Raw genomic sequence first — 23,108 nt, forward strand, 5'->3', positions numbered from 1 at the left:
TACTGTGGGGGGTTGGCTGAAATTCAATATGGCTTTAGGGAAAGAAAGGGCACCATTGAACACAGCGTAAATTTACATCTGCTCATCTCCAAATATACTGTGGCCAAGGAGGGGTCCGTATATCTTGCATTTATGGACCTCTCCTCGGCTTTTGACCTAGTCAACAGGTCGAAGTTGTGGGCCATCTTACTGGAGATGGGGATTGACGAGGCCTTGGTCACTTTTATAGCTACCCTGCATCAAGAACTCTCTTCCAGTGTACGCGTGACAAATGAGGGCAGGTGTACCACTCCCTTTAGATCATTAAGGGGGGTGCGGCAAGGCTGTATCTTAGCCCCCCTGCTCTTCACCATCTATATTAACGGCCTGGGCGCACACCTGGGGGGACAGGAAGCCGACGTCCCGCGTGTGGGAGCAATTAAGATCCCGGCGCTCCTATACGCGGATGACGCCGTGCTGATTGCCCGCACGGGTGTTGGCCTCCAGTGCCTTTTGAACGCCTTTGGTTCGTTTATGGAGCAATTAGATCTTAAGATAAACGTAACCAAGTCACACACAATGGTGGTGGGCCGAGAATGTCGTAAGAAGAGAAATAAAACATTCGCATGCAGGGGGGACACAGTTTCTAGGGTATCTACATTCCCCTATTTAGGGTACTGTTCGACCAGAAAGGGTCCTGGGGTCCGCAGGTAAGAGCTAAGAGGTTGGCTGTTATCAGATCATCATCAGCGCTTCTGGGCTTCGCCGGCAGGCTAGGGGCTAGGCCCATGGAAGCTTTATTAAAAATCTATAACAGTAAACCCGTAGCCATTGCCTTATATGGGTCCGCATTGTGGGGTTATGTAAATGTGGAACCAATTCAGAAAGCGGAAAATAGATTTATCAGAACCCTACTCTCTGTTCCCCAGTCGACCCCAACGTATTCGATCCATAAGGAAGTGGTCCTACAGTTTCTCTCTGATAAACTGAGCATGGCCCCCCTGATACTTTGGCTGAAAATGTGGATGAATGAAGAACTCCCACTGAACCACAAGATTATGTCTGACGTACTGTCCTTGGACAGATCCAAAAAGATCCCTTGGGTGGCTTACTTGAGTAGGGCATTTTCAGATCTTGGTCGTCCGGATCTTTTTTCCTCCCCCGAGGTTATTAAGATCCAAGATATTGAATTTGTAAAAAAGTCATTTCTGGAAAGGAAGGAAGCATGCCGTGAAGAACGCGAATTGGTAAAACCGGCAGTGAGGGACCACTGTTTATTGGTCAACTCGTTATCACTTGCACCCTACCTTGGTTTTGTAACAATCCCCTTCCATAGGTTTCTTTTAACCAAATTTAGATTTAATTTGTTACATTTTTATCTAGGTTCTTTTAAAAACTGGCAGAAACCAGAATTAGCCCCGCCCTGTAGCTGTGACCAGTTCTCAGTGCAGGACACGATGCATTTTGTTATGTTTTGCGGGCTGTTTTCAGAACCCCGGAAAAAATATTTGCTGCCCATTCTCAAAAAGGCCGGCTTCACCCAAGTAAGACCGGCTTTGTTTTATTTACAATTATTACCCAATCCCCATGTTACTTTCTGCATTGCTAGTTTTCTGGTAGCCGCCTCAAGAGCGAAAGCTGTTTGCCAAGATTAGTTTTAGAGTCAAATGTTTTTTTCTTTTTTATACCCATGTGTAAATGATATACTTTTTAATTGTATGTTAAATTGCTATTCATTTAATGTTTTTTGTGTGATTATGATAATTTTATATGAAATGTATTTTATTTTTCCTGCTTTGTATGGCTTTTGAGTAAGCCGAATAAAGTTATTCTGACTGACTGACTGAGAGTGTAAAGAAGTTTACAAAATGTAATTCTGACGTAACGTTTTACACGCACTTAACACCTCTATGTAGTTTGTGCGAAAGCTCATAGTTTTGTTGCTATGAGACAGAAAATACGTGAGTGCCAAAGGTATATTCTTGGGATAAATTAGATATGTTGCTATCGAGTTTTTCCAGAAAAAAATCTGCATTTGGCGTTCCTGTTTTAATAAGGTGTGTGAATAGTGTTTAGGTTTTTCTTCTCATGGCCCTCGAATACTTCTTGCAAAAGCAATACAAAATATGCAAAGGTCACAACATTCTCTGTGATTGGTCATTTAGATGGGAATCAGGACTTGTTTGTACTTAGTGCTCGTGTTCACCATTCTGTACATCGGTGTAAATTTTCCTCACAAGTGTGAAGTCACCTATGAGCAAAATTTCGCATGGGTGCACTTCCGTACAAACCACTTATCTTTAAACTCCCAGGTACAAATTTGAGAATAGTTGATAATTGAGCGAGTTAAAAGAAACCGTAATGATTTGAGGCAAGCTGTATTGTAAAGTGTTTCTCCTAAGGGGAGAGGATAGAAGCAGTGCGTGAGGTAAAGTACAGGAAAAAGCAGGGTTGGATTGCGATTAACAATCGGCCCGGGCACGCTAAAAAAAAAAGTGCCCCACATTTGCATATTGCCTTTCTGCAAAACACTGCTTCGGCGAAACACACATGAAAACAATTGAGGCCACTTCTGCTCAGGCCCGCTGTCCCCACTCAGTATGCCGCTATGCCCCCGGACCTAATTTCTACCAAGTCCGCCCGCTAGACTTCAAGTTTATCGATAATTCATTACTAGCAACAAGTTGTTGGTCTTTCTATTCGGCCAGTAACTTCGACGCTATCTTTTGTCTTTTGGAGCTTTGTCTAACGCCCAAATGCCATTTAAAATCGATAATCTTGTAAGATATTTCGAACCCATATGGTAACTTAAGGCCTAGCTTCCAAAATTGTAAATACTTAAAAGGCATACCGGTTTTTTAGCTTGCTTAATATCAACGGCTATACGATAAACTCCTAGCATCTACCCGGTAAAGTGTTTTATAATCAGACAATGAAGGTTCTCGCTATAATGCTTAAAATAACATGGACAGCAATTTAGCATTAGATTGTTATTCAGTAATGCAAATCCTGATGGCATTCCGAATATTTTTATTCCAGGAGATACAGCCTTCCCATCATAATTTACCACACCCTTAAACCAACTCCACATAATATAGTGGGTGAGTAAACTGATTTTAAAGGTAACAGAAATTGACAATAAATATCTAAAGAGGGCACTATTGATATTTGTATGTACTCCACTAGGTTCTCTCATTGAAAAAGAGCACCAAAAAACTGTATTTACGGACCTATATAACTGCTCGGTGGTTCCAACGTACCGACGAGATTGAATAAATTCATCTCTCAAGGTAACCAAATCATAGATACGAGGGTTTATCAAAAAATTGCTTGTATGTAAACAATTATATCTGATCTTAGACTTTTATTCCCCATAAGGCTCAAAGCAAAACGAATCATAAGGAAATCGAAGACGATTTGGAAACATTAACATAAATCCAAATACCTCGCAAAGAAACGAAATCGAGGAACAGAGGAAACTAAGTCATACTACTTTCTTCCTTAAGGTACCTATGATTGTGAGGTTGCCAATCTATAGGAAACTAGACACTTGAGACCCACTATAAAGTCCCAGAGCATATCAATATGCAAAATGAGTAATGCTAGGATGTAGACACTAAGTAAAACAACCTATAAATGGTTGATGGGTAGAAAGGGGTTAAAGACATGCCACAACTCCAGATAAACAATGGGCATTATTGATGAGGCAGTAACTATTATGGGTAAAAAACGTTTGCAACATTAACTATGAGACTGTACTGTATAGGCATCTAAAAGATTGTTTTTATTTTTAGATTGTACATCATTAAAAAGTCTTCGTCCTGATGAAGGTGATAAGATTCACAAGCACCGAAACGCCGCGTCGACTGTCTTTTTCGATTGTTTTTTAATCATTTTATATTTTGTAAATCATGTTTTTAACCATTCTTTTTTATGTAGCGTGTAACCCAAAGGGAGGAATTGAATAAACATTATTCCAATTTTTATGTTTTTTGTATTCCTAAATTTGAAATTTAGTAATATTTGCCTTTATTGTTTTGTTGCCTTTATATAGTATGTACAGTCCAGTATTTGAAGAATAGTGCATTATACACCAAGAATACAGAGAGTAGCTTGTCCCCTTAGACTCACTGGTATTTTCGCGACCACATCGCAGGGCTTTTTCATTTCATTGTATCCCCCACTCAGTATGCCTACATTAAGTGGCCGGCCCAGCGAGAGAAAGGGGAGTGACACATCTGCCCCTTGATAAAAGGGAGGTAATGGACGCCCATCTACCTCCGGAAAGGCCACTCAGGCACCCACTGGGCCGCTGGTGGCATCTGAACAACGCAGAACCCCTCCAAATCGGCCCCCAGGCTGCTCAAAAAAGCAGCCCACAGCTGGAATTCGGATACCAGCCCCTCAGGCATTGCCCATGTGTCCGCGTTACCAATCCAACGCTGGGAAAAAGCTATGTTTAGGAGTAAGGGGAGCGAAAGCGAAAAATTCTGTGATCTGCTTGAACACTAATAAGCAGGTACTTTGCAAATATAAACCTGTAATATAAAATGTGCACACCCATATTTTTACAAAACAGCAGGACCCTGAGCGTTCATCCTCACTGATCTACACCAATCTAGAGTTATAACAGATAAGGGACTGTGACCTATAAAAACAGAATATTCATAAACCACGTGTTGTAGGATTGTCGAATAATCCCTTGTTCTTTAGTAACATGGAATTGCTAAAAGATGTGAAGCGAAAAGCCCTCGGGTACTCACGATTGCAGCCTTTCACAATCATTCCTCAAAGACAAACTCCCAGAAGCCTCTGCGAAGCGTGTCTTTTTCCCTTCCATGCCTTTGCTACCTTATTGGTTGCTAGCGAGTTCGCGCTGGGGGGCATTGGAGGTCACGGTTACACTTGGCTTCCCTCTCTTCTTGCAACTTCCCAATACATTCTGCGCCTAGAGGACGATGGCTACCAGGGGATGCCTAAAAGTCAACTGAATCATGTTTCACTTGTGGTTTCGAAGTCAGATTAGTGATGAAGACTCAACTGAAGAAGTCATAATTTCTCGTGTCAGACTATACAGTCTATAAAACGCGCCTCGTGTTATTGTTGGAAGAGGAATTCACATGTGGTTTAACTTTGAACGACCTTCCCCCCTGGAAGTATCCTTTGAATGTGCTCAGGGCTAAAAATATTGCTGCAGCAACTGCAGAGGATTGACTGCAATGTAAGATGTGGTTAATATTCACTCTATTTATTTTAAATTAGACTATTAATTATAGTAATGCTGTAGAGCAGAATCCAAGCTGTTCAACATTCATACAATGAGCATTTTTCTAAGTGTGTGCTGATATACATATATATATATATATATATATATATATATATATATATATATATATATATGGTACACCATTCAAATCTACTAACAATCATATTTTAGCAGTAGTATTTCATAAAAAAGATTAAATTAATGAAATACAGAAAAAAGCTCTGACTTTCAAGCATATTCACAAATGCATTAACAATTTTCACCAAGGGAGACACCAGCTTAGTGTTGCCATGCTTGAAAATCCTGTCAACACAGCTAATCCCCTTATATGTCAAAAGAATAAACCCCAGAAAGCAAACAAGTGCGCTGTCAGACCCATGTCATCAGCTGGCGGGCCCCTTCCTCCTGCCTCTGCTGTCTCAGTCACAAGGCAGGGTGTCCAGGGGGCCGAGCCCTGGGTCATCTGACGCAGCGTGACATATAATTCAGAAGGATTCTGCAGCGACAGTATATTGGATTAACATAAAGCTTTATTTTTGTGCCTTGCACTCCGGGCAGATTAAATATTCGAAAAGCCTTCGCTCCCGGGAAGGGATTTGAATTTTACAGCTGTCCAGCGTGAGTTGACAGACTCTATTTCCATGGACTGCCGAGTGAGGACGAGGACAGAAGGGGTCTCTGATGGCGGCGGAGTAGGCAGACACACATTGTTGGGTGACAGCGGGACACTTGTCATGGACTATTGACGGCTCCGATGGAAGCGCCCACGGACACAATCAATCGACCACTTGGGAAGAAGCGAACCTTATTTTACCCTCTTTGACTGTGGAGGGGGGGAGCAGGCAACCCTGCAATAACCTCTCTGGCTTACTCAAGAACCACTTTTGCGTTTTTTCTCTCCAATTTTTAGAAGTGGGCCAGCCTCCTGCAAGGAACACTCACTAATCAGAGATGCAAGGTGAGATAATGTGTTTCTGGAACAGTACAATTTTCTGCCAAATTCAAAAGTAATTGAGTTTCGATGCAACTACGATCTGAATTTCATATTATTTTAAATGAAATGAACACAGTGTTTGAATCGCAGCTATGCATAGATAAATTGATATGGGACCTTAAATATATATATGAATCCCTATGCATTAGAATATGTTGATCCCTAATTTTCCTGCCAGCTGTGCAATTGAATTGATGGCCTTCCTATCCAATGTACCAACTGATGAGTCCCATGCCTTGGGACTGCTGCAATGCAATTCACACCTGTGATATCTGTTTCCGCGGATGTGACTACATTAATGATTTTAATAGTAACATAGACTCAGAATTACATTACTTAACTAGTGTACTAATGCAACAACCCTCGGCATTTTCAAGTTGAATAATTATGTTAAATTTAATTTCGAACCCTTTATCTGTTTGAACAGTTTTAGTATATATCTCGCTGTGTGAACTCGTCAAAACACTGAATATTCCCCTCCTACTCCTTTATCCAGTTTCTCGCAGTTTTGTCAGGTTTAAAGTGACTCTTCTGTTTAATGCTGTCATTCCTCATACCCACAACGAATCACGTTGGAGACGTATGCAAGACTCTCAGTGCATCTTTATTTGTGCTGCTTGCATAATAACATACCTTAAGGGAAAATATTCTCTGGGAAGAAAAAAGGGAAAGAGCTTGAGTACTCGTGACAGCAGCACGGAATTACTTCCCTTGTGCAAGTCGACGTAATTCCGTTGAGAGCCTGGGGAGTGAGTAAAACAATTCGAAGTATCAAATATAATGGAGTTCTCTGTGACCTCATTTTCTATTTTAACAATTCCACTTGAAAAATGTGAGGTCAGTGGGCACAGAAGGAGTTCGAGCTTTAGCAAAGCCCACCTGGAGTCCTGTTTCAAGGCGAGGAAGCAAGTGCACTCATAGGAGCAGATCTATCAAGAATAGGGATGGGCAGAAATCGTGGAGTTTTACCCCAAAAATCAGCAAGACTCAGTGGATTTCCACGAGCCGCAGAGTTGTGGCACGTTGCGCTGCTCGCACTGAGTTTTTCTGTCCCGCACTGTAAAATCAGCACAAAAGACACCATGCAGTGCACCAGAAGGTGCTGCTTCTTTCTGCCACTCGAGTAGATTTTCTACTCGAGCATCAACTTTCTCACTGAGAGCAGCAGATTTTTCAATGCAGGTGGTGGCGACCTGCTGCGACAGCTTGCATTGAGAAATCTCACTGGGAGACAGTCCAGTGGTTGATTTTCTCATTCACTAACTTACTATAGGCAAGACAGGCATGATAAAAAAACTCAGCCACACGTCGGTTTGTGGAATTTTTTTGTGCGGAGTGGGCAAAAATTCGCAAACTCTACCGGAGGAGGGAAGTTTACTGCCCACCCCAATCAAGAATTCATGCAACCCAGCAAGCCACCTTACTGTACTGCGTGAAAGGACAGGATTGAGCCATATTGAACATTATATAGCGTGTTCCTGTCCTTTCCTAGCGCTGGTGCACAATGTGCTGTCTAGCTCCAACACTGGGCACAGTGCAAGAGTGCCTGTGTAGTAAGAAGAATTGTTTTGTACATTAAGGGACACCTTCTTGCACAAACAACAATCTCCTGAGGCATTATACTCTTTCTATGTGTGCTGTAGAATTCAGCACACACAGGAAGAGGTAAAAACGAGGAGAAATGAAGATTTTTCTCATCATTACACCTAACCTGGGGAGACGTAGCATTATGACACAATCCCAGGTCTATCAGTAATGGTAAATCCGGGAATGCGCCAAAATCCATGGGTGGATGCATGGGAACCCTCATGCTCCATCCATGGAATGCCTCCCTGGGGCAGAGTAAATCAATGCACTGATTTGTGCTGCATTGTGTTACTCCGGATTTAACAAGCCACTCAGGGCCATGCAAGGTGGCCTTGTGTGGCTTGATAAATCTGACTTAGTAGTTGTGTTTTATTTGCACTTGTCTGTGTGGTGCAAGGGCAACCCAACTCAGTTATTACATTTGCCCTCAGTCACAGCATAACCTTCACACTGTCAAGGTTTTGTCAATTTTGTTTATTATGAACAACACACTTCAAAATCTCTTGTACAAAATGCACATGTGACCATATGTCTTTGAGGAAATATATCAAATCCATTGAAAGTAACAAACTATACATTTTCCTTCATAATAAATTAAATACAGTGTTCAGGTGATGTTTTCTTTCGAGGGCAAGTTTATGTTATACTTTACTGTGTGGCAATGCAGTACTTCATTAGTAATCTGCATATTTCGATGTTGTATACCAAGTAGCAGAGGCCCACTCGGTTTGCATGATAAGTGAATGACCTGCCATCTCCATGGGTAGATTCAAAATACCATAACATGACCTATATATGGTAGTGGTGTATTTCATTTAGGAGTGTGCAAATTTGCAGAGTTTTATAGCTCGCAACCCCTGTGGAATTTGTTCCTAACACTATGGAGAGATAGTATTAGTGGGTAACTTCCAGTAGTTTCAGGGGTAGGGCATGTGTGCATAGGCTCCAGTCCATCTTTTCTCTAGTTGATATCTCCAGGACTACCAGACATAATTGTCCTATGCCCAAAACCAACCAAAAGAAAGTTCAAGTTGACCCACTAAAAAAAGAATGTTTCTACAAGGTAATGCTGTACTCTTTTTGCCACTTTCCATCACCTGCTGCATGGAACCTAATAACTTGAGGAGTGCAAGATTAACATAATTTGCTTTCATATAATTTTGCAAAATGTCATCAAAACTACACAAAATTACACCAAGGGGCCGATTAGGATCGCGGACGGACTTGAGTCCGTCCGCGACCCCTGAGGAGGAGGGAACGTCCACAGGGGCTGCGGCATTCTCTCCGAGCAGATTAGGATGTGACCGCCAGGGTGGCGGTCACATCCTCTATCTTTAACATTGCGGCGGATGCAGCTTCAAGCTGCACCCGCCGCAATGTTAAAAATGCATGCATCACATTTGCATGCACAAAGCAGCAGGCACTGCGCAGTGCCTGCCACTTTGTGCATGCAAATGCAGGGGGGTACCATAGGTACCCCCCATGTGCACCCCCCACCCCCCTTTCACCCAGGGGGCCCGCAACGGGCCCCCGAAGTGAAAGTCCGTATGCTTTTCCACGGCGGAAAAGCCACCGCGGAAAATCATGTATTCACCACCATCCTAATATGGCTGGCGGTGTCTGATAGACACCGCCAGCCATGTTAGAGCTTTTCCGCCGCGGTCGGAAGGTGACAGCGGCGGAAAAGCTGCGGACGGAATTCAAGACCCACCAGCCATCCTAATTTGGCGGTGGGTCTTTGGAGGCTCCGCAGTGGTTTTTCCGCATCCTCCGGGCCGGCGGTGGCTTCCGCCGGCCCGGAGGATGCGGAAAAACCGCAATCATAATCGGCCTGTTAATTAGGTGAGATGTGAATCTGTCATTTAGTGTTCTCATGTCAATTTTTGATTCAAGAATATAAATTCGCCACAGGCCTACTGATAACTAGGCGTGGGAGAAACTTGTGTAATTCCGTGCAGCATTATCACGAGGAATTACCCCAACATATAGCAAGTTTACGTGGAATTATGCAAGAAGAGAAGATCTGCATTTAGATGTATTTTCTTAGCGCAAAAATGTCCCCTTGTGGCCGAAATGGTTGAGAGGATCCATTTTGAGCTATGAAACAGCACTTCATGCAACAGGACATCAATAGCAGCATGAGAAACTACTCACACTTGCTAAATGAGCAAGTGGGGTATGATTTTCTCCAATATTACTCAAAGTATTAAGCACTAGTTTTCAAGTGCAAAATTACCCCACTCATCCAAAATGGATCTGAGGATGAATTCTGTGCTAAGAAATAGAGCTAAATGCAACAGAGCATGAATAGCAGTGCGAGCAGTGTGAGAAGCCGCCGATGCTCACTACATGTGCACTTAAGGGTGGATTCCCCTAATTTACTTGCCATTTATCACTAATTTCTTAGTTAAAAATACGCCCTCACATCCAAAATGGTTGAGAGGATGCATTTTAAGTTAAGGAAATAGCACACAGACAGCAGAGGGAGCAGCAGTGGCTCTTCTGGGAGGATATTCCCTACAAATTGCTCCTAATGACACAAGCAAGCGTAATCGTGTTATTATCAGTAATACTTTGTTAAAGAGTAATGCAGAGTTACTGAAATCTATCTGATTACTCCGTCATAATTTAAATTTCATCCAGGCCTACTGATAACCCATCAAACACAAACCGCTACCCTTGTACACATCACACTATGATTGCTGAGAGTGCATCACTGCACCCTTCCTCATTCGTTTTCTGCTCCAGGACATCCAGCAAGGTGACGTAGTAATACAGAAAAATTGCCCCACATGCAAAAGCAGAGGAAAGGAGGTAAACTTCTCGTTGCTGGTACCGCTGTTAGCTGAAATTTCTCCCATTTAGACCGCCTACCCATGCACAGCAAAACTTCACATATCCCTATTGCAGAATTGTCAACAGACACCACTGTGGTACAACAATGTCTGAGAGAAACAAGGTAACAATTAAGGGAAAACAATGGTCTCAGATGCAGTGGTTAAATAAACTAAAGCTAATGATCATATAGTGAATCTCAAATGTTTCTAAACAATATTTTGATGGGATATCTGCCAGGATTTTGTTTATGCCGCCTCATAATGATCTCTAAATTTGGTAACTCAACAACGGCAATAGGCTGAAGACCTTTGAAGAATTTGTTGAGCATATTTTGGTGTGAGATTAAGGGTCTCAATCCATAGAAAGCCAGGATATTCAGGAAAAAACAAATAGAAAAGAACTAAGAGAAAGAAGCCCATTAAGTGTCTGCAATGCTATGACTAGTAACATAAATTGGTAATGCGTTACCTGAAAGAATGATTGTCTATATATCTGGGCCTAGTTGAAGAAGAAATTTGGGACCAGACCTTGGCATATCAAGGTGCAATTGTGTAATCTAACTTGAGATTGATCCTGTTTAATTCATGCACCGGATGTATTACCATAAGGTCAAAATGCATAGAATAGGTCTGATCATGGATCCCACATGTACTAAATGTCAGGAGTATGTGGGCTCCCTCTACCATGCGATTTGAGAGTGCTCAGTTATACAAACATTTTGATTGGAAACTAAAGCACAATTATCAGTAATTTTAGATATATAGTTGAATCTTACTCCATGTTTAGTTATTCTTGAAGTGTGGGAAGAAATAGACCTGTTTAGATACAAGAGAATGTCGTGGGCCTTTGAACTAATGTTAGATAGGAAAGATATTACACAAACCTGTGGTAACATGCTGCCCCAGAATACTCAACTGTGGCAGCAAATAATGGAATGGTGTATATGGATAGAGACAGCTATATAGGAGGGAACATTATGACCTATAAATTGGAAAAAATGTAGATGGTGTGCAGAAACGCCTTGAATTCACTGAATGTATTTTTGTGATGTTGGTGGTTTATGCTGAGTGTCAGGGACATGAAAGGTACCATATTACTTGAGCAATGGATTATGTTGGCTTCATAATGAGTGATGTTATTTGATAGAGCTGACCAGGGTAGATCGAAGAAGAATATTAATGTTACATAAGTGGTGTATGCGATGTTCAAGTGCAATACTACAGTATCCATCCATTTTACCTTGATTGCTACATATAATGGTGAAAAATGTAAACATAAAATCAAAATTGTTAGAAATGGGGTTTCTGTTTGACTAGGGTGTGCACCTAAGCCAGGCAGAAACCACCACTCATGTCAGGGTAGGGGAGTTACACACACAAGATAACCCCTGCTCACCCCCTTGGTAGCTTGGTAGAGCAGTCAGGCGTATCCCAGAGGCAGTGTGTAAAGCGTTTGTGCAACACACACACACATACACATGTGACACTAGGCACCCCACAAAAGAGACTCCACATTAGGTTATATAAAAATATCCTTTGATTTATATCTGAAACACATAGACCACCTTCACACATAAATCAATTTGCCACTAAGCAATGGTCATTACATCACATGTAGTGCACTGAAGTAAATACGCCTAAGTTGCACCGGTCATAAATCACTTTGCAGTAAGGCAATTTTCATAAACATAACAGTTAGTGCAATGAAGTAAACCATTGTAGGTTGCACATATCACGACAACATTATCACTGTACATGAATACCACCTTACCAACATCACTATGCCATTTATGCAGTTCCTGCAAAGGGGATGCTTGTTATCCTCTCATTGCCATGTGTGAAACCACATAATCAGGATATTAGGGCATAGAACTGTAGTAGTTAGATCATGCATGTATCACTAACCCTTACTGCACCAAGTTCCCCAAAATACCACTGAACAGGACTTCCCAAATATCACTGTGGATGAGTCTAAATGTCACCACGGACGTAATGGTGCAGTTTCCCTGCACTCCTACAACCAGTTGTATGGGGATTTAGTGGGTGCTTACAAAACACTCCTTAACATTTTCATCCGGCCCCAAGGCACCCCCTCTTATGCAGACGTAGTGAAGGGCAGCTGCCTGAGAACATGCGGGCAGCTGCTACCTTCCCAGGGGATGCAGTAACTTTCCTTGGGGGATAGGGGGCCTCCATCGAGGTCTTCCCCGGTAAGCTCACAAGAAATAAAATGCCCCCAAAGGCCTGCAATGGGACCGCAGCCTGCAGACAAGGGCTCAGCCTCCAACATAGATGCGGTGGGGGGCACGGTCATGCCACTCAGATCGAGGGGCCAGCGGTGCCCCTTGTGAGGCCCACACTCACCAGGACCACACCTCCAACCTCACTGAGACCACTCTGGATTCCGCCATGGTCTTCTCGACAAGACCTACTGCTGAAGGGTGACCTCCTCCTGCCCTTCCCAGCTGGGAGGCAGCAGATTGAAACCCGATTCATGGCTCTGGTTTCTTCTGGGTATGGCTGATTGGAGCCTGCGAGGCTCCGGCTTCCTCCGGCGGTTGGGCCCCACCTCCTTTGGAATCAGCATTGCCCCAGCAACGCGAAGGAATTCTCAGCTGAGATTCGCCACTGCCTGGGTGCCAGAAATACTTTGCAGCCTGGGGCGATGCAGCAGAGCCCAGTCTGCAGGTAAAAAAAAATGCAGGAGAGGGAGAGCGCTTCCTTCACCTCAGCTCTCCCCTTCTGTTGCTCATAGAGAAACAAAGGAAAGCCTAGAGAGGAAGATGCTGTGCTGCAGGCACTGCAGGGCAAAGTAAAGCGTTCCTTAAATGCTTGAGATTGGAAGGGGCCCGACACAGCAATCACCATGCGCTGTTTGTCCAAATTAGGACAGTCCAGTCCTTTCTTCTGCTCTAGACAGGAACAACATCTGCAGGCCTGTCCTACCCCCACACACATTAGGGACAGTGCTCCTCACACAGTTTCTCCAGTTCTCCTCTCAGGCAGGTTACTTTGTTTGAAGTCTTTAATTTCCCTGAGACTTCCAACAGGAGGCAAGCACACACAAGCCCTTGGAGATTCCCTTCACAAACAGGATACTACTGCAAGGCAAAAAGGTTCAGTCCTTTTCCTCCACCACAGACAGAAGCAGCAATTGCAGGCCAACCCACACCTCACTCAGAAAAGGCAGCACTCTTCACATAGACCTTCCACTCTTCTTCTTATCAGAGTCCTCTAGTTTCTTGAAGTAAACTAAAGTCCTGGGGTTTAAGGTATCATACCTATACCCCATTTTATCATTGTTCTCTTTGCTATAAGGGTCTCTGTACCCAGCCCAAAAGAGTAATGTCCACCCTGGTGCAGCATGACCACAGGGGATGGAGATAGCATTGTGAAAAGGAGACACAGCCTATTCAGGTGCAAGGGAAACACCTCCCACCACTCTAAATGCTGCCACGGTCTATTCAGCCCATCTATGAGTCACCCAGGCAAGGCAGGACATACCTCATCCCCCTTGTGACTGTCTAGAGTTAATGAACATCCCCCAGCTTCTGTCACTCCAAAACCAGATGCTGAATACTAGTCAGAGGTACACAGAATGGTAAAGCAAGAAAATGTTGCATATGGCCATGTCTAAACTGGGGTGGCAGAGTGGGCTAAAGAACGGTGATGGATTAAACCCAGATCTTTTGACTGGGTGTGAGTGTTTGATTGGTTCAGATGCTCCGTCCATCACCACCCCCTTTTGTACCACATTCTAAAATTGGCATTCTCAAACACAGAATTTAAAAATCACCTTCACCAAAAGGTGCGTTAATAAATTCTACGCTCAGAGAGCTTAAACTAAATTTCTCTATCTTGTTCCTGTGGAAAGTTACACTTGTAAGATGTTACAAAGCATCTCCCATGTTAGCTTATGGGACAGGTAGCCTTTCAATAGTGAAAAATGAAATACAGTATTTCACTATCAGGAAATACCACACACACCAGTACAAGTCCTACCTTTCGCGTGCACTGCACCCTGCCCATGGGGGTAATTTGGGCCTACCTTAGGGGTGCCTTACATGTAAGTGAGTACACTTGACAGGTCGCATGGCAGTTTACCACTATGCATGCAGACACTACAGTGGTAGGCCTGAGACACATTTACAGTGCTACTCATGTGGGTGGCACAATCAGTGCTGAAAGGCTACTAGTAGCATTTGATTTACGGGTCCTGGCACACTCAGTGCACTTTACTAGGGGCTTACCATTACATCAAATACTCCAATCCTGGCTAACCAATCAGATCACAATGTATACAGTGAGCATATGCACTTTAGCACTCATCAGTAGTGGTAAAGTGCCAACAATCCTATAGCCAATGAAAATAGTGTCAGAAAAACCAGAGGCAAAAGGCAAAAAGATTTGGGATAAACCTATCAAAAGGGCCAGGTCTAACAAAAATAAATTATGTTATAAAATAATTTCCCATAATTACTCCCTTTAGTCAATTAAACCGCATTTACAACTGTAAACAGCTACATAAAGTATGGAGTGGAAGATTTTTCCACAGGAAGGGGTGCCCTGTGCAGGTCATTAGAAGGTGGAGCACCCATATGTTATTGGCAATTGATACTCTGCTTAAAGTGAAAGGTGGTCTCTATAGACCCTGTGATTGTGACCAATTCCTAGCCAGATAACACTTCTTATGTACTGCCTTGTGTATGAGTCAAACAGATATGGGAGAGCCAAACAGGTGTAGGGTGTCAAGCAGGTATTGGGTACTCAGTCAAGCAGAGTGTATACAAAATAAAGGGGCAAATTCTCCCAGGGTGTCATGGTCATTAGTATTTATTTTACAAAATGAGCAGCTTTTTTGTGAATTTGGTTTAGAAAAATAAAAAGGTTTATTGAAACGTGTTGGCCACTCAGTAAACTTTCCAAGTAACTACAGGGGCTTATTTTTAGAGAGATATATGCAGGGCCAGTGAATATCTCTAAATTTCTTGCGTGGTGGTCTAGAAAGGGTGGCAGAAGTAATTACCTCCATCACCCTGACTGATAGTTGGATGCCCCTCCCATAGTCTAAATCAAGACCCAAGTTAATGAATGCATAGCTATGTTTTAGTGCTTTTAATTGTTTTGGTCTTCTTGACCTTCCTATCATTCTCATTCTCTTTCCCTTTTTCTCACACAACAGATCTAATTTATACTGCAATAACGTGGAATTGTTTAACTTCATTTTATCAGAAAGATACATAGACATAATTACTTAATCTGGGAAACATCCATTACTCAGTCATTACATTGCAGTGCTTTTACAATGCAACTGTTACAAAGCAACTGCCTTTACATTGCATCCCATTACAATGCATGCCATTACAACACATGTAACTACAACGCATGCCATTACAACGCATTATAAGGTAAGCAATGGAGATTTTTAGTTTTAGGGTGGGTATGGGTTTTGGGGTAGATGGCAATAGTAATTTTCACCCCTACACTATCCAACACATCCCTACTGTTGCTCTTACTGGAGTGGGAATAGTATTTTTTACCCCTACACTACCCAACACTTACCCTACTGTAGCACTCACTGGAGTGGGAATAGTAATTTTGACCCCTACACTATCCAACACTTACCCTACTGTTGCTATAAAAGTATTATGCGTTGTAATGGAATGCATTGTAATGGTATGCGTCGTAATGGAATGCGTTGTAATGGTAGTTTTTAAAAATGCGTTGTAATGGCATGCGTTGTAAAATCATGCGATGGAATGGTAGTTGCGATGTAAAAACCTTGTTGTAAAAGCATACGTTGTAATTGTTTGCATTGTAACGTCATATATTCACTTAATCTACCTGACAGTTCCAGAAATAAAACACAATTTCCAACAAAGGTATATTCTCTTCCTTTCTTTATCAGCATTTTCTTTGATGAAGATGTTTTACAATGATATGATTTTGGAATGGCAAGAGAGACGCCAGCGCTTACCTAAGGTGTATATCCAGAATCACAAAATTTTGAAAGTTGTGTGTCAGTCAGCAACTGGGTGCATGCAATAGTGGCTGACAGTCATTCCCACACCAAGTCAGGGAAAATCCCCAATTAATTGATAAATGAGTAGTTGGTACTCCACAAAAACAGATTCACTTCTCAATTCTTATATTTGATTATTTCTTCAAGTGATAGAAATCAGGGCCGGGACCCTGGGAGGGGCTAGGGGGGGCGCACATGGAAAACACTGCTGCTGCTTCAGTTATAGGGGGTTGATATTGACTCTATGCTGCAATACTGGCCAACAGACACACAGAAACTGCCCCCAAGGGTCCACAATCATCCCAACCCTGAGGCCCACAGCGGGAAATGTCCGGTGCCCCCTACGGCTAGTCCGACCCTGATAGAAACCCAACCGCCAACACATGTTTTGCTAAGGTGAGAAGAAAAAAAGTTACTTACCAGTTACTACAAGTTATCCAGTATTGGTATCTTCCATAGATTCACATGCACCCACCCTCCTCCCCAGCGAGTTAATTCTGCCTCTGCTGACAGTGTTCTAGAGGGTGCTGGTAGCTGATTGGTTGGAGCTAACTTTTGGTTCTTTTTACTATAATGATGTAGATAGGCTACTAAGATTTAGGCCTTAGGCTTTTTTCTTTTAGCCTACTACTATTATTTACTTATGGCACTACTTTTGTAATTTACCGTGGGACTCCCGCCTCGGCGATGGGGAATAATTCAAGGCATGTGAATCTATGAAAGATACCCCACTACTGGATAATAATACTGTTAACTTGGTCAAGATTTAAATAGCATATTGATGTCCAGTGGTATGTGAGGAAGCCATACATCATGAACAACACACTGAGGATAACATTCTTTAGAATACCACTCGGGTACTCACAATCTATATTGGCAACAACAGTACGCTATGTAAGCCTTGTAAACATAATGCCATTATGGCTGGATTTAAGTTAGTGTAGAACAGCTACAGGATCCGTCTGATTTGTATCAGTGGTATATGTCAGGCTTCGGATCTGAGTTGCTGCAAGCTTGATTTCTGAATCACTAGGTGGAATCAGTGAGTGATTGAGTGAAAAACACTAAATGCACCCATCAATCAGATTTATTTATTAAAGATACTCGTATATCACAGACCCAGCCATACGGCAGTTGGGCACTTCACAAAGGATTTAGGGAAAATAGTACAGAAATGGCATAGAACATTTGAGAGATTGTGGCAGTGAGGGACAGATGTTTCAGATTTTTGGGATTTGGAGGGTGTGTAGGTCTTTTGGGAAGGGATTTAGACTGAGTTTGAGTTCTTCTAATAATTGTCTCTTAATTCTTGGTCTTTGGCAGAAAAAGGCTGTTTTAAAGTACGGACAGATTGTTTTTCAGGTATTCCAATAGGAGGCATAGACTGTCTTGTAACACTGAGTTATTTGAAAATCTACATTCACAATAACATATGTTGCCCTTCTCTATAGGTTGTGTTTATATTTAATAAGCACAGCTCTATCTGGGGAGCTGTGGAGTGGAGGATGTTATACTTATATATTAAGGTCCATGGGGTGTTGCGAGACTAATTGAGATCCTGTACATCAAGTGGGATATTTACATAGTTGCATTCTTTTCACTTTGCTACAATTATTCAGGCTGAGCATCAAGTGATCTGCCAAGGAGTTGCACAGTTACATTAAAGTATGTAGATATGAAGGTAAGAACATTAAAACTATAAATACCTATGTATACTTGCATCCACAATATTGTGGTAGTCAACATGCTGGATACAATATTTTGTCACTCAGTATTGTGACACACTCCAAAACATTTAGGCTAATAATTTCAATAATACGAACAAAAAAATATGCTTCAAGAATAAGTACCTGATGTAGAGTTTGGTGGATGGGTACTCCGTCAAAAAAAGTAATGGATATCCCTTCCGCCTGATTTCAAGTTCATTAGAATATAATGCTCTTGTAATATCTGTCAGATGTGTGATTTAGTACCTCTCCACCAGACTCTAAATCTGGCATAAGTGTCTAAAAGTGAACGGAATGAGCACACTTTAAAGCCACTGTAATTTTTGTATGTCATCATGCTACAGTTAAATAGAAAACATCAGTTAGCAGCTGAATAATACTAAGTGGCTATCAGCCATGACAAACAATAGGTTTTTAAGTTATGATTATAACCTGTAGGTGGGGAGTGCGTAGTGCCCAAGGCTCAAATAATGCCTGGTATTCAAATAATTGTGCCATACAATACATTTCACTGATGAAAAGGAATGTCAACCTCAAAGTAATTTGAGGCCTAAAACAAATCAGCACCTTCTGGGAAGGTGTGGAGTTAGAAGGCAAAGACGTATCTTTTGCCCCTCCAGGGCATTGGCCTTCCAACTCCTGGTTGGAAGCCCAATGGCTGGAGGGGCACATAGGCCGCACACCTATGTGCCATATGTGGAGCATTGTCTATGAAGTGTGTGCAATGACTGTGATCAGCGAAAAGCAGGCCAAAAGACCCATCACTAAAGGTGGCAGGGGGAAGAGTGGACATGAACCGCCACCGAGCCTCCAACTGACTCTCCAAAACTGCAGTGCAGTGGGAATCAGATTAGCATCAGACAGTGGTATTTTATTTATTTTATTTTTTATTTATTTATTTTAAAGGTTTTATATAGCGCTGGCTAGACCCGGAGGTATCAGAGTGCTTTACATGAGTATTCAGACAATAATTGCAGGTTACATTGTTACAAAGGTTACATAGTTATAAGAGCCTGGCAACATATTGACAAGTAAGGTCGAGACAAACAAAAAGGACATATACGTAAGGGAAAAAGCAGGCAAGGGGAGAGATTCAGGGGAAGAGGGGGTAAGAGCAGGGGAAGAAGACAGAGAATGGAGGAGGTGAGGGTGAGAGACACAGCGTGGAAAAAGAAGGGTGGTGACAGGGACACAAACCGGTAGACGAGTCAGAGCTGAGTCCAAAGTCCAGTAAGCTGTGATCCCAGGGGAAGTGGTATCATTTCTCCATCTCTGTTGCGAGAGGATCCCTATACGCAGTGGACTCTCTCAGAGGGGTCTCTGAGACTACAAGGCCTACATACTGGATCCTTCCCCAAAAAGGGGAGAGGGAGTGCTTTGGCAAGGGGTGCCATACCATACCTCAACGGTGAGTGGCGCTGTGGACTGTCTCAGTGGGTTCGCTGAGACTCCAGAGTATAAATATTGGATCTTTGCCCAACAAGGGGAGAAGGAGTGCTAAGTCAAAGGGCACAAAAGGACCTGGAGCTAGGCGGTGTAGTGGGCAAGGGGAAAGATTCAGGTGAGAGGGGATAGGAGCAAAGGAAGTAAGACAAAGAAGGAAAGAGTGCTGAATGGGAACAGATAGCTAGATAGGAGACAAGGAAAAAGCAGAGTTACAGAAATACGATGAGGGGGGGCGAGACAGGGAGATGGGGAGAAAAACTGTGCCCAAACTGTGCCCAAATTCTGTCTGGGTAGGTGACGTCCAGAGGATGAACCAAGGCCAATCTCCTCAATAGCTGAACAGAGCAGCTCCACCGGGCGTCGGACATAGTGCTCGGACTCCGCTGTCAGGATGGAGATCAGGAGTACTCAGAGATTGTCAGATTTGGGGGGCGGGGGGCAGAAACCATGGACCAAATGAATTCCAGACGCCATCTTGAGGTCAGGCACAGTCCTGGTTCACAGTCCAGATTTGGGGGTGGGGGGTAGAAACCATGGACCGAATGAATTCCAGATGCCATCTTGAGGTCAGGCACAGTCCTGGGTGGGAGATGGCACCCTGCTGTAAAAGGATCATTTCCACTCCTCCGTTACGTGTGATTCCCTTGACGTGGTGGACTCTCTCTGCGGGCTCACTGAGACTCCAGGGCATAGATGCTGGATCCCTCTCCAACAAGGGGAGAGGAGTGCTTTGGACACGGACACACTCAGAACACTGAAGGAGGGAAGAGGGGGTAGAAAACCCGGTGTGAATACAGTGTCAGACGTCCAGTAGGGTAGTATACGGTTCCCAGGTGAAAGGGATTAATCCCAGTCATGCACTATGTGTGATACCCTTATCACTGTGGACTCTCTTCGAGGGGTATCTGAGACTCCAGGGCAAAGATGCTGGATCCATCCCCAACAAGGGGAGTAGGAGTGCTTTGGACATGGGCATATTTAGGTAGAAAGTTGGCTAGACCCGGAGGAAACAGAGCAATTGACATAAGAGATTACACAAGTAACATGCGTAGATGCAGATTGCATTGAACAAGAAAAACTTCGGAAATGAGGTGAAGCAAGGTGTAAACAATAGGAAAAAGTAGCAGTAGAGAAGGGTTGGGGAATAGGGCAGAAGCAATCATAATTTTATATTAATATCAAATTCCGCAGATCAACAGTTACAAAGTTACATCAGTTATTAGAGAATAAAACATAGCATAGAGAAAACCAAGTTATAAAATATTATCTGTAGCTAGGACATTAATTAAAAAATAGAGAGCAAGTCCTGTAGAATATGGACGGGGGTTGGGGAATAGTAAAGGGCTTTTCATGACGATCCTTACTACAGGGGGCATCAAAGAAAAAAACTGAGTATGAGAGTCCACAAACTGGAAGGGGACCGGTGATAAAACAACAACTAATGTCATACATCCTCGCTGCATCGTGTCAAAAAATAAATGGCGTGGATCCGAACGGGTCACAAGGGTAATTCACCATGACCAAAACAAGTAGTGAAGGGTGTAACGGCCATTAAGAAGGGGTTGACTAAAGGTCGTGGTCAAGGCGGAGACCAGCGGCAAGAAGCCAAGTCATGAGCCCCAAATACATTTTAACAAAATTGCGGGAGAGACAGGGATCGGAACGCAAAATCATTACAGTGAAACACAAAGTCACCAAGGAAATATACCCCCGGAGCAGGGCTGAAATGTGGAAGGCAGCTACCAGATTTGGCGGGAGGAAGGCTGGAGCGGGTCGAAGTTGATGTCTGGACATCATCGTCATGGGGAGTCAGTGCAGGTGTCCATGATGCAGCCCCGGAAAAGGAAGGCAGCTGAGGGGACAGGAGGACACGTTAATTCGGAGAAGAAAAGAAGTTGGAATAAAGCAACAGCGTTGCATCAATTTCGATGCTGCTTTGTTTGGGAAACGAGAACACAAGAGACCCAGCCGCCGCCCTGTAGGGTCCAGGATGAGGGTGGAACAATAGTCGTGAGTCTCAGAGGCAGTCATTGAAGGTGAGGCGGGATGTTCCGGAAGGGGCTGCAGTATGCAAAGTAATAGTGGTCAGGACCAGAAGGTAGGCATGTCCAGGGCTAAATCGCGGGACCGCCATCAATCACTGCAGGCTCCAGTTTCCACAGGCTCCGGTTTCCAGCCATGGATTACAATGGAGCGGCTCCTCACAGGCTACTCGGCGTAATCACCACTCGTCCTGGTCAGAGAGGGGAGAGCCGCCAGATCAGACTCCACAGCAGCGAGGCATCTCTGCCGAACGAGCGGCAATGTTGGTAAAGGCTCCGTGGGCGCTCCCTCAAGAAACTCGGAGGGTGCAAGCAGGCCACCCGGATCGTTCCTGGGGTCCGCAATGAGAGGAGCAATAGGTCAAATCAAGGAGGAGGGTGGCAGTCAGAGGGGGGAGAGCCGCCAACTCAGACTCCACAGCAGCAAGGCATCTCTGCTGAGCCAGTGGCCATGATGGTAGAGGCTTCATGGGCGCTCCCTCGAGAAACTCGGCCGGTGTGCAGCAGGCTACCCGGATAGCTCCATGATGAAAGGAAAGCACCAGAGTGCAGGCACAAGATCCACCGTTGGTGAGGAGGCAGAAGGGGAGGGAGACCTGGGCAAGTGCCAGAGTCCGTTCCCTTTCAGAGGAGCTCCCGGCTGGAGCTCCTCCGCTCACCCAGCTGAGGGTAAATTACGACTCTACTAGATGTGCTTTTCCACCTACAGGTGTTACAGGTGAACTTGGTTCAATGCTCTAGTGATGAATGTGAAAAACAAGTTATTGTAAACCTGCCAAGCACTATTCAATGTGTCATTGACATAGAAGTATTGCTTTTGGATTACTAACAATTCCATAAAGGTATCAGGTCCACCGTGGAAACAGCAACAAACCTTATTTCGTTATTCACAGAATCACACACACTGCACTGAGAAGAATGAACACTTTTATGTTAAAAGTATTTATTACTACAGGAATAATCTGTTTCTCTGTACATCTAAAACAATTGTACAGAATATTATAAAATCAGCAACGAGGCAGGTTATCAATAACGAGAACAAAATCAAAATTTCCAGCATTGCTAAAAAATATTATCTAGAACCTAACACTCTAATGCCTACTTCTATGCTCTATACTATGAATGCCTGAAAGGCAGAGCAACTTGTAGTGTAGACTTTCTTAGGGAGAAGGGAGGCACTGCATACCTTGTCCCAGGCAAAGGCTGTC

General features: G+C 43.4%; 2 protein-coding genes across 2 annotated transcripts in view; one reads left to right on the forward strand and one right to left on the reverse strand.

Annotated features, from left to right (window-relative positions):
* Positions 1-23,108, reverse strand: part of CACNA2D3 (calcium voltage-gated channel auxiliary subunit alpha2delta 3) — a 2,522,256-nt gene that overhangs the window by 498,320 nt on the left and 2,000,828 nt on the right. The gene's annotated exons all lie outside the window — the stretch shown is intronic.
* Positions 5,685-23,108, forward strand: part of LRTM1 (leucine rich repeat transmembrane protein 1) — a 74,038-nt gene continuing 56,614 nt past the window's right edge. Inside the window, exon 1 of the mRNA XM_078661586.1 lies at positions 5,685-6,203. Within this exon, the coding sequence (XP_078517712.1) occupies positions 6,197-6,203 (7 nt within the window). The 5' untranslated portion in view covers positions 5,685-6,196. The remainder of the gene's footprint in view (positions 6,204-23,108) is intronic.

Source organism: Lissotriton helveticus, chromosome 9, assembly GCF_964261635.1.
Source record: "Lissotriton helveticus chromosome 9, aLisHel1.1, whole genome shotgun sequence".
Classification (NCBI taxonomy): domain Eukaryota; kingdom Metazoa; phylum Chordata; class Amphibia; order Caudata; family Salamandridae; genus Lissotriton; species Lissotriton helveticus.